This window comes from Schistocerca piceifrons, chromosome 1, assembly GCF_021461385.2.
Source record: "Schistocerca piceifrons isolate TAMUIC-IGC-003096 chromosome 1, iqSchPice1.1, whole genome shotgun sequence".
NCBI lineage: Eukaryota > Metazoa > Arthropoda > Insecta > Orthoptera > Acrididae > Schistocerca > Schistocerca piceifrons.
The window spans coordinates 540,451,342-540,463,785 of record NC_060138.1 but is presented as its reverse complement, the minus strand read 5'-3'; the positions used below and the strand labels follow the sequence as shown (position 1 = coordinate 540,463,785).

The following is a 12,444-nucleotide window of genomic DNA, read 5'->3' as shown; positions in this document are numbered from 1 at the left end:
GCGACAGCGTGGACGTGAACCGTATGTGCAGTTGACGGACTTTGAGCGAGGGCGTATAGTGGGCATGCGGGAGGCCTGGTGGACGTACCGCCGAATTGCTCAACACGTGGGGCGTGAGGTCTCCACAATACATCGATGTTGTCGCCAGTGGTCGGCGGAAGGTGCACGTGCCCGTCGACCTGGGACCGGACCGCAGCGACACATGGATGCACGCCAAGACCGTAGGATCCTACGCAGTGCCGTAGGGGACCGCACCGCCACTTCCCAGCAAATTAGGGACACTGTTGCTCCTGGGGTATCGACGAGGACCATTCGCAACCATCTCCATGAAGCTGGGCTACGGTCCCGCACACCGTTAGGCCGTCTTCCGCTCACGCCCCAACATCGTGCAGCCCGCCTCCAGTGGTGTCGCGACAGGGGTGAATGGAGGGACGAATGGAGACGTGTCGTCTTCAGCGATGAGAGTCGCTTCTGCCTTGGTGCCAATGATGGTCATATGCGTGTTTGGCGCCGTGCAGGTGAGCACCACAATCAGGACTGCATATGACCGAGGCACACAGGGCCAACACCCGGCATCATGGTGTGGGGAGCGATCTCCTACACTGGCCGTACACCACTGGTGATCGTCGAGGGGACACTGAATAGTGCACGGTACATCCAAACCGTCATCGAACCCATCATTCTACCATTCCTAGACCGGCAAGGGAACTTGCTGTTCCAACAGGACAATGCACGTCCGCATGTATCCTGTGCCACCCAACGTGCTCTAGAAGGTGTAAGTCAACTACCCTGGCCAGCAAGATCTCCGGATCTGTCCCCCATTGAGCATGTTTGGGACTGGATGAAGCGTCGTCTCACGCGGTCTGCACGTCCAGCACGAACGCTGGTCCAACAGAGGCACCAGGTGGAAATGGCATGGTAAGCCGTTCCACAGGACTACATCCAGCATCTCTACGATCGTCTCCATGGGAGAATAGCAGCCTGCATTGCTGCGAAAGGTGGATATACACTGTACTAGTGCCGACATTGTGCATGCTCTGTTGCCTGTGTCTATGTGCCTGTGGTTCTGTCAGTGTGATCATGTGATGTATCTGACCCCAGGAATGTGTCAATAAAGTTTCCCCTTCCTGGGACAATGAATTCACGGTGTTCTTATTTCAATTTCCAGGAGTGTATTTGGCCAAAAAATTTGATTTTTACACGTCTTCTTGACTGATACCTTCCCCTCATAAATGACTTAATTTTGTTTTGATGTGCAGCATTAAATGTAGTAAACCATTGCACGAAATTTTGAGGAGTTTGCAGAGGTAAAAGTCCATAGCGTATACTTTCCGTATGGTCGATTTTAGTTGCCACAATGTTGAGAATGAAATGTGGACAAGATACCTAAATTTCATATAATATTTACTGTATAACAATATCTCATTTAATTTAAGTACCACATAGGTGTCGTATGTAATATTGAGAAATATTCCGTCTTTCACGAATATAATAAAAGTTATATTTACACAGGGCGCGTTTGGCTTTATTTTAAAGCACTTCCATCGGTGAAAGGTATGGCACATACACAATGGTATTCATGTTCTATTTCTTGTTTTTGTTCCACAGTCGCAGTTTTACCAATGGTATTGAAATATTATCCCTCTTCTGCAACTGTAATAAGCGACTTATTTAGACCAGACGCGTTTCTCTCTTTTGAAGCATCATAAGAGGACTGTATTTTGTGTCCTCCATTGCCAAGTCACCTTTCGTAGTTTTGTGCTGCGGTAGCACAATATTCAACGTTTGTGTTGGCTCATCAGTGTTTTAGCAAATAAATGCTGTTTGTGTGTGCCACACACAAAATTATATTTGACATAGCTCTGAGCACTTCACTGACAGACGGTATATTCAAGTCCTAATGTTTTTGTAAGTCCACAGTTTTGTTTAATGTATTTTATCTACTTCCTTTTGATTGATTGAAGTGCTTTAAAATAAAGCCAAACGTGCCCAGTGTAAGTAAAACTTTTGTTACAGTCGCGAAACGTGGAATATTTTTTCAATATTACATACGACACTTATGTGGTACTTAAATTAAATGAAATATATAGGTATCTTGTCCACATTTCATTCTCAACATTGTGGCAACTAAAATCGACCATCCGGAAAGTATACTCTATGGACTTTACCTCTGCAAACTCTTTAAAATTTCGTGCAATGGTTTACTACATTTAATGCTGCATAATAACTGCGTTGAACATCGAAACAAAATTAAGTCATTTATGGGGGGAAGGTATCAGTCAAGAAGATAGGTAAAAATCTAATTTTTGAGCCAAATAGTTTTTGTGGAATCGAATGATAAAGAGTGTCAAAGCAGTCGGAACACAATGTGTCTGCACAGGCGAGCAGTGCAGTGACAAAATCGCCCACAGCGCGGAATGGAGGGAGCACGTCTTTGTAGCAGCGAAAGGGTTAATGCGGCCGTGGTGGCTTTACTTCATGAACTGCGCGCTCTCCCCCTAAACGTAAGCTTGCGAACTATGCCATTATGGCGCTGCTTCTCTTGGCGCGTGCGTCGTGTGCAACTGGCAACGCAGCAATCTCCCGCGTCTAGGCGGGCATGCGCGAGCCGCCAAGATGAAAGAATTGAACTATAACGATTGTCTTTCCTAGCAAGAGGCTCTGTCATACCCACACATTAATGCCGAGGCTCTCCCTTCTTGCCACTTTCTATCAGATTCCTGTATGGCCTCAGCTTGTCAAATCAGTTAATCTAGATGTTCAAAATTCCCTGGGCAAGCATTAATGTCTCATACATTTTTTCCATCACGTTGTTGATAATTTCTTCCTTTGTAAATGAAGGGACAAGTATTGAACTCCTAAAAAATTACTGACCTGTAATTTGTATCCTCCCTGCCAGTAGCTTTTCATGTTGATCACCTTGAGGTTGAAAGTTCTCGTAAGTGTGTCATGGTGTCTATTCAATAATGTACACTGCACTAAGATTTAAAATGACAACTTGCATGTCATTCTTGTCGGATTTTGAGTATTAATGACACTGGCCAGTTCAGTTATTACAAATACTAAGTAGCGCAAGTTTGCAGCCCAGTATCTACAATAACAGTGATGTTTTTAATTGTGGCACAGACTTAACAGTTCACTTTTGTGTTAGTCACAGTTCACAGTTAATTCAGTCCTTGTCCAATGCATCAAATACAATTACTTATTTAAGTGAATCCATCACACAAAATATTGAAAATTACCTCAACTGGATAGATAAAAAAATCTACTCAACAAGACAAGTCTTTCCTTCTCATCACATCCTGTACATCTCCCATGACCCTGGGTTCTGGGGAACTTTTCTGAACTCTCCCATTTCCTAAACTGTTCCAGTCCCTTTACAGTATCCTTCTTCCTTCCTTTTCAACCCTGCCAGAAGGAGAGAGAGGCACTGAGTCTGAAAGCTTACACGTCTCCTTAATCTTTGTGTTTTCTCGTGCCGCTTATTGATGAGTAGATTTTATCATCTATCCATTTATATTATATTTTCAAAGGGTGATTGTTTTCGTTGATACACAAAATATTGAGTCCAAGAAGAGCTAGTTTAAGTGATGATAACACTATCACTTCTGACAATCCATCACAGTTCAGAAACAATGTTCACTAATTTAAGTTGCAAAGGCCTGCTTGAAAGTAATTAATTATTGAAGTTCATAGGTTTTGCAGTGAACAGATTGCTCATTCCTGCAAGAGAATACTCATAATGGAAATTTAAATCAAAATTGGAGCACGCACCCAGCACAGATTTTAACTACACACTTTCAAACTGCAGACTGCACCTGAACTGATGTGACATAGCTCCCAATGATGCTACTTTTAGAAGTGTACAGTAATCAAAACTGAGTTTATATACATATTGTCATTATTTAGCTTCTCATAAATTATAATTACAGTTTTATATTTCTGAGTAATTGAATAGTGGATGCATATTCATTTAAACAGGAACTTCGCGATGCAGTAATAATTTCTAATAAATTACACTGATTAGTCTGCGTAAGTATGCAGAACTGTTTCAGGAAAAGTGTTTCGCCTAAAGATCGTGATTACTTCAAAATTAAATATGTGTATGTGTTGCTAACATTTTTTTGTTGCTGGTTGCATAAATATTTTATTTGTTGCTGCAGCTTTTTCATGTACTTTATCAGGAAACCAATAAACGTGTGTGCTTATATATGGGGTGCAACAATAAAGTAATGAGACTGATGTGAAAAAAAAATGTTGATTACCATTTTAGTCAAGTTAAGTGTTGTCTCCTTCAAAGTAGTTCCCTTCTGATTGCACACACTTTTGCCAGTGCTTCTGCCATTGATGGTAACATTTCTGGAACTCATCTTCTGTAATATCCTCGAAGACCCTTGTCACAGCTTTTTGGACATCTTGTGTTGTTTGAAAGTGGTGTCCCTTGAGCGCCGTTTTGACTCTTGGAAATAGAAAAAAGTTGCACCGAGCAATATCTGATGAATAAGGTGGCTGTGGTAGTAGTGAAATTTGTTTTGAGGTTAAAAATTGCTGTACTGACAGAGCGGTATGGGATGGTGCATTATCGTGATGCAGAATCCAATTATCATCAATGTTGGCACGGACACGAAGAACACTTTTACGTGGTCTTTCCAAAATGTCTTTGTAGTAATATTGGTTAACTGTTTGTCCAGGAGGCACCCACTCTTTATGAACAATTCCCTTCTAATCAAAGAAGCACACAAGCATCCATTTCACTTTTGACTTTGACGTGAGCTTTTCTGGTCTGAGTGATCCTGTTGAGCACTATTGTGAACTTTGGTGTTTTGTTTCTGGATCATACTGTGAAAACCAACGTTCATCACCAGTGATAACACGGCTCAACAATTCTGGTTTGATTTGCGTTTGCTGTAACAGATCAGCTGCCACGTTTTTCCTTGTTTCTCGCTGTTGTTGTGTGAGATTTTTGGGGACCATTTTTGCACAAATCTTTCTCATACCAAGATCTTAAGTTATTATTAGACGAACCATTTCTTGATTGATGTTCAGTTCTACTGCAATCATTTTCATGGATAATCTTCGATCAGATCGTACGAGTTCACGCACCCTGGCCAAGTTGACATCCGTCCGTGAGGGTGATGGTCGTCTACTGCAGTCTTCATCTTCAACATTCGTTCTGCCTTCACTAAACATTTTATGCGAATGAAAAACTTGAGCTCTTGACATAACCTCCTCTCCAAAAGTCTTCTGAAGCTTACCATAAGTTGTTGTTGTGTTTTCACACAATTTATGCAAAAAGAAATGGCAATATTATGCAGTTCCATTTCTGCGACGAGAGACATAAACACGTGTTAACTTATTACAGCAGAACTCACGACTGAGCAGTTGAATCGATGTGCTGCTTGGACTAGAAGCAGCTTATAGACCAAGGTCAAAGATATTGTGCTTTCGCAAGTCTGCAGGGTTGCCACATCTTGCAAAGAAAATAAGTCTCATTACTTTATTGTCACACCTCGTACAAACAATGACAACAAAACTTGAAGTGACTGAATTTTGTAATTAGCACAGTTTTCAGACAAACCAACTAGCTCATTGCACTCCTAGTAGCATTGCATTAGCCCTGGGACAATGTTTGAAATGTTTAGGTATGGTACTGTGCACATGTTATACAATGACAATATCAAAGATATCACAAATTATTATTATTATTGAGGAAGAACAACATAATGGATAGAAAGAATCTACATGTTTTGTCGCACACTGTTTTATTCCTGTATCATAGTCTTCCAACTGTTCTGTCACATTGCACACTGAAGTAAAGTTTTTCTACTTATTCATTTCAAGCTCTGTTAGCCAGATACTAATTACAAATTGGCTCACAAAATTGAACAAAGGGCAATCTTTCCTTCATAGCTTCCAGTAGCGTCTGCTCTAAGTGGCCGAAAACCATAGAGACCAACAATTGATGATAATGGAAATTTCTTAATCCAAACACTCTCTTATCTTGCAGTTCTAAGAGGAAGTGTAGTGAACGTTAAATGTCTTCACTACTCCTAACTGGCATGACACCTTCATGTAGCATACATACTGAATGGTTAGGCAGCTTAGCATACCCATGAGGGATCCAGAATCTGCTATTCCATTGTTTCCTGACTCACTCACAGGAGAATTATCACTGTCCATCAATCATGCTGTTCATGTATTCAATAGTATTTGGGTATACTCGTGAAAGCTCTTCACCTGGTCCTGTAAGAAAGTTACAGTTTTCTGAAATTTCTTTATCTCCTTGACACAGTGCAAATCAGTCTATTCGCATAATGTAAGGCTAGTGCCTGAACTCTACTGATCTGAGAACATGATGGTTCACTCACTTCTAAAAGTAATTACAAAAGACAGTTCTCTCAAAGCTAACTATATATGGAAGACAGCCGAACTTTCCTCTGCCAGCTGCAACGCTCAAGGGGCCATAACATGGCGATTACCTTCCACAGCTGGTATACCAGCTTGGACGCAGGCAGCGCTTCCTGTGGTATCAACTTTATGAATTTCCATCTCATACCATGATTCATCTTTTGTTAAATCCATCAGCCCCGTCACCACCTTCCAGCTATACTGAAATAGAAACCGCAACAGAACAGTATTTTCCAAGAAAAAATTATAGAACCCTAAAATTTTCATTTAAAAATGTGCTATGTAATAGAACTCGCACAGTTCACCACACACGCAAACCACGCTTCATTACCTAAATGTAGTGCAGGAGGGAGATGCTAGGGCTGAATTGAGGTGTGAGCAAGCATTACTGCTAAACATTTTATTCCACATAAAAATTTCATGTATCAAAAAAGGAAGACCCATAATTCCATGTGTGAGTGTTAAAGAAACATATTTAAACATTGATTCAAGGTGCAACTCCATAACAATCAAGTAAAACACACTTCAGCTGACCAGTGATCAACAGAATAGAACAACTCTATATTTACATTAATTTGATATATCACTGAAAACACAAAATGTACTCAACAATGATTAAAACTAATTAAAATTGTACAAAGATGTGATAGCTAAATTTGTTACTCATTTAACACATCAATTAAAATAACATTGAATGCACATGTTAAGACCTTGCCACAGTTACAGATTGAAAAGATTAAAATATCCAACTCTGGTAATTACAGTAATTACATATGAAATATTTTGAATAACCAACATTTACCCAGCTGTTCTTTAAATTCACTGACCATATACAGCGTCCACATAATACAGTAATCCAAAGGCCCAACAGATTAGCCTCCTACAGTCAGTCATCACCATGTTCTGTCCTCCAAACCATCCTCCTCAGAAGGGTGCAGCTGACAATCCGCCATAGAGCTTAGTGTGCATCAGAAGCCATGTTTTCCAAAACACACTTCCAGAGGCAAGCTCTTGTCGGCACTAGCATGTTTGTCTCACTCAGTAAGTGAGGCCAAGGAAACCTGACTGTTACCATGTGTGCATTGCCACAGACATAAGATGTCGTGTACCAGCACAAAAAGTTTCCAGTCCATATGTTTTTACACTTATTCTTTGGTCTGTTAAAAATGTATCGTACATACCTTCTCTGTTGCAAGCTGTGATGCCATAAAGAGTTTGAGTTTGTTTCATTTGGCCACTTGCACCTTGCAGCTGGAACAAACAAGAAGAATGTGTGGAATAGGAAAAAAGTTAACTCAGTAGACGAATCACATCAGTGTCAATAGAGGGACAGTTGTGGTAGCAGTATGTGTGATTCAAGCATTCTGTTCCTGCATAAGCTGTGCCAAACACAGGGATGTATTTCTTGGGTAATGGTTCCAGCAGAAGTGATACTGTGGCAGTGTACTTTCTAATGGACTGAAGCTGAAGGGGTCTCATTGGCATTTACAAAAACAGGAAATCATGGAAGTAGTGACAGTTTGCCTTCAGACTACTATCTCAATAATTCTATTGTATATTACACCAACAACCTGAAAACAGCTTTCGCATCCCGCAACTACCCTCCCGACATGGTACAGAAGCAAATAACCAGAGCCACTTCCTCATCCCCTCAAACCCAGAACCTCCCACAGAAGAACCCCAAGAGTACCCCACTTGCGACAGGATACTTTCCGGTACTGGATCAGACTCTGAATGTGGCTCTCCAGCAGGGATATGACTTCCTCAAATCCTGCCCTGAAATGAGATCCATCCTTCATGAAATCCTCCCTACTCCACCAAGAGTGTCTTTCCGCCATCCACCTAACCTTCGTAACCTCTTAGTTCATCCCTATGAAATCCCCAAACCACCTTCCCTACCCTCTGGCTCCTACCCTTGTAACCACCCCCAGTGTAAAACCTGTCCCATGCACCCTCCCACCACCACCTACTTCAGTCCTGTAACCCGGAAGGTGTAGACGATCAAAGGCAGAGCCACGTGTGAAAGCACCCATGTGATTTACCAACTCACCTGCCTACACTGCGAAGCTTTCTATGTGGGAATGACCAGCAACAAACTGTCCATTCGCATGAATGGACACAGGCAGACAGTGTTTGTTGGTAATGAGGATCACCCTGTGGCTAAACATGCCTTGGTGCACGGCCAGCACATCTTGGCACAGTGTTACACCGTCCGGGTTATCTGGATACTTCCCACTAACACCAACCTGTCAGAACTCCGGAGATGGGAACTTGCCCTTCAGTATATCCTCTCTTCTCGTTACCCGCCAGGCCTCAACCTCCGCTAATTTCAAGTTGCTGCCGCTGATACCTCACCTGTCATTCAACATCATCTTTGCCTCTGTACTTCCACCTCGACTGACATCTCTGCCCAAACTGCCTTTACAAATGTCTGCTTGCTTGTGTGTGTGTGTGTGTGTGTGTGTGTGTGTGTGTGTGTGTGTGTGTGTGTGTGTGTGTGTGTGTACCTGTCCTTCTCCCCCCTAAGGTAAGTCTTTCTGCTCCCAGGATTGGAATGACTCCTTACCCTCTCCCTTAAAACCCACATCCTTTCATCTTTCCCTCTCCTTCCCTCCTACCTGATGAAGCAACCGTTGATTGCGAAAGCATGAATTTTGTGTGTATGTTTGTGTTTGTTTGTGTGTGTATCAGCCAGCCAGCACTTTCGTTTGGTAAGTCACATCATCTTTGTTTTTAGATATATTTTTCCCACGTGGAATGTTTCCCTCTATTATATTCCTATTGTATAGTGTGTTAGATAACATTATGTTGACTACTGAATCCTTTTCACACTTCCAGTAAAATTCGGTTCTTCTTTCAGGTTATCCGCTCGGAAAGACCAGATGGTGTACTGTTGACATTTGGTGGGCAGACTGCTCTAAATTGTGGTGTTGAACTGCAGAGAGGTGGAGTCTTTGACAAATATAATGTTAGAGTTCTTGGCACACCAATCCAGTCCATAATTGATACAGAGGACCGAAAGATATTTGCAGAAAAAATTAATCAAATTGGAGAAAAAGTAGCACCAAGTGCTGCTGTTTATTCTGTGCAAGAAGTATGTGATAAATTCTTTCTAGATCCATATTAATGGCAAATTCCTTCTCCTGATATAGTAACTATATTGTAAACTCCTTACAGGCCCTAGAAGCTGCTGAGAGACTAGAATATCCTGTTATGGCCAGAGCAGCATTTTCACTTGGCGGACTTGGATCAGGATTTGCAAATAACAAAGAGGAACTACGCTGTCTTGCACAGCAAGCTCTTGCTCATTCTAGTCAACTGATCATAGATAAGTCATTGAAAGGTTGGAAGGAAGTAGAATATGAAGTAGTGAGGGACGCTTACGATAACTGCATAACGGTAAGCTATACATCTCTTAAATTGCTTAAGTTTGTGTTCAAGGTTTGACAAAAATTGATTGTAAATGTGAAAGAGCAAATGAAAAACAGGAATTAATTGTCAATGTGAGAGATGAAGTGCAGAGGTTTGCTCTTATCTTGTTTGAGTAACACACCTACATTCATACTTACTGCATTGGAGAGGTAATTAAACATTGCAATTCATAGTAAAGATCTAATAACGTATGTCAGTGCTGCTCAACTCAGTGTTTGCTGGTTTGAATGGTGGTGGAGCAGGAAATCTTCATCTCCAGTATTTGATTGGTAATGGCAGGAGGGCAGCTAGCATAAAATTCCTGATCACCAGGATTCTTGCCAATATCCTGAATTAAATTCCAAACCTTTGTACAGTGTCCCATGGTGTAAGGGCATGGGAGACTATTGACACAGATTTCCCTGTCTGGATAGAGATGTCAAGCTTGATGGTTCTCATGGTGGTATTAGGGAGGAGTAGGCTATGTCCTCACACTGTGGCAAATCAGCTCCACTAGAATTTCACCTAGAACAGTAAGGTGGGATTCCCACAACTGCCCCACTCCCATTTCTTGTGTAAAGCATTGACTGAACTTACCCTTTAATGTCTCCATTTCTACCTCATTTATTGTCCTTGAGAACATAAATCAGTGGAAAGATGGTGACATTTTGTACTCTCAAAAGTAATTTTTTCGATATTCCGGATTATTAGGTATCTGAATACAGTTAAAATGGAAAGTTGCAAACCTTGATACGTATGTGGTATAAATTAAACACCTGACAGCTCCTGTACTTCAGAGATGTACTGGCATGGTGAAGCTTTCCTATCTGTTGCACCAACAAGTTATATTAGATGTTTCTTGATTGACCAGGGGTACACCAATGAAGAATAACATCTCGCCCATGGAGAGGATAGCCCTCCGTAACTTACAAGCAGATGTGGATACAGCAGTCTTAAAATCTGACAAAGGAAACTCTACTGTTCTCATACCAAGGGATGACTATATTAATAAGATCAATGTTTTATTATGTGCTTCAACCTATCGCAAAATCGATAAGGATCCCACGAGTCGAGTAGTGCGAAAAACAGCAGAACTTTTATCAAATAGTTCTCTACCGAAGGAGATCATCAAGAGACTGAAACCAAGGCTATATGGACTGCCTAAGATACACAAGGAAAATGTGCCATTACGTCCAATTGTGAGTAACATTGGAGCAGCCACCTACGACCTAGCAAAATTCTTGGCATCTTTGCTCAAACCAATGATAGGCAAGTGTGCACATCACATAAAGAATTCTGGTGATTTTATCAGTCGACTTCAGTCACTACAACTGCAAAGTAGTGATTTATTGGTCAGTTTTGATGTGGTTTCACTGTTCACAAAGGTGCCTCTGGTGGACTCACTACACCTCATTGGCAATATATTTGGTGCAGACGTTACAGCGTTGTTTGAGCACACACTCTCCTCTACATATTTTATATTTAACAATGAATTTTACGAACAATCTGATGGGGTCGCCATGGGGAGTCCTTTGTCTCCCCTGGTGGCCAATCTTTTTATGGAGGATTTTGAGGAGAGAGCACTCGACTCTGCCACTTTTGAACCGACAGTATTTTGGCAGTACGTTGAAGACACTTTTATAGTGTGGCCTCATGGTCTGGACCGTCTCCAAGAATTTTTATGTCACATGAACTCCATACATGAAAACATAAAGTTTACCATGGAGATAGATAGAGATGGTTGTCTGCCATTTTTAGACGTCTTGGTGGGACAGAAGAGTGATGGCACACTTGGTCACCCGGTGTACATAAAGCCCACTCATACAGACCTGTATCTACAAGCTACTAGTTGCCCCCATCCAGCACAAACAATGGCGTTCTCAAAACCTTGGTCCACCGTGCCCATACTATCTCTGACGCCGACAGTCTTAAAGCGGAACTGGAACACCTGCAAAAAGTATTTTTGAAGAATGGCTTTTCACCTAGGCAAGTGAACAGAGTGATGAAGACCTACAAACGACGGAACAAGGAAGAGGAAGATGCCTTCAGGTCGACTGTTTATCTACCATTTATTGGGAATATTTCTTCACAGATAGGCAGAATATTGAGAAAGTATCAAGTGAGAGTCATCTTTCGCCCTCCTTCCAAAATTTCATCACTGGTGGGATCCGTTAAAGACGACCTGGGCCTGCGTAAACCAGGTGTTTACAAAATTCCGTGTAAATGCTGCAAATCATATATAGGGCAAACAACACGAACTGTGCAGGAACGCATTGTGGAACACCAACGGCATACTCACCTTCTCCAACCCACCAAGTCCGCAATCGCCGAACATTGTATTTCCCCAGACCATTCCATCAATTACGACACAAAAATTTTGGCCCATACATCAAACTTTTGGAGCTCGATTATCAATGAATCTGTGGAAATACGATTGTCTGACAACGAGACTCTCATCAATCAAGATAGCGGTTATCAGCTGAACTCTGCTTGGAATCCTGTTATAGAGAAACTTCGTAGTTGACATAGTTATCTGCATAAAGACGAAAATCGACCTGACACCGATACGCCAGGCTTTCACAGTGGAGGGCATGAGGCGCAGCGCATGGAGCCGTTATGAACGCG

General features: G+C 41.7%; 1 protein-coding gene across 1 annotated transcript in view; it reads left to right on the top strand.

Moving 5' to 3' along the window:
- The window catches only part of LOC124747733 (CAD protein), a 527,676-nt gene that overhangs the window by 153,034 nt on the left and 362,198 nt on the right, over positions 1-12,444 (top strand). The window contains exons 7-8 of the mRNA XM_047248953.1: positions 9,269-9,502; positions 9,586-9,807. Coding sequence (XP_047104909.1) covers positions 9,269-9,502; positions 9,586-9,807 — 456 coding nt within the window. The remainder of the gene's footprint in view (positions 1-9,268; positions 9,503-9,585; positions 9,808-12,444) is intronic.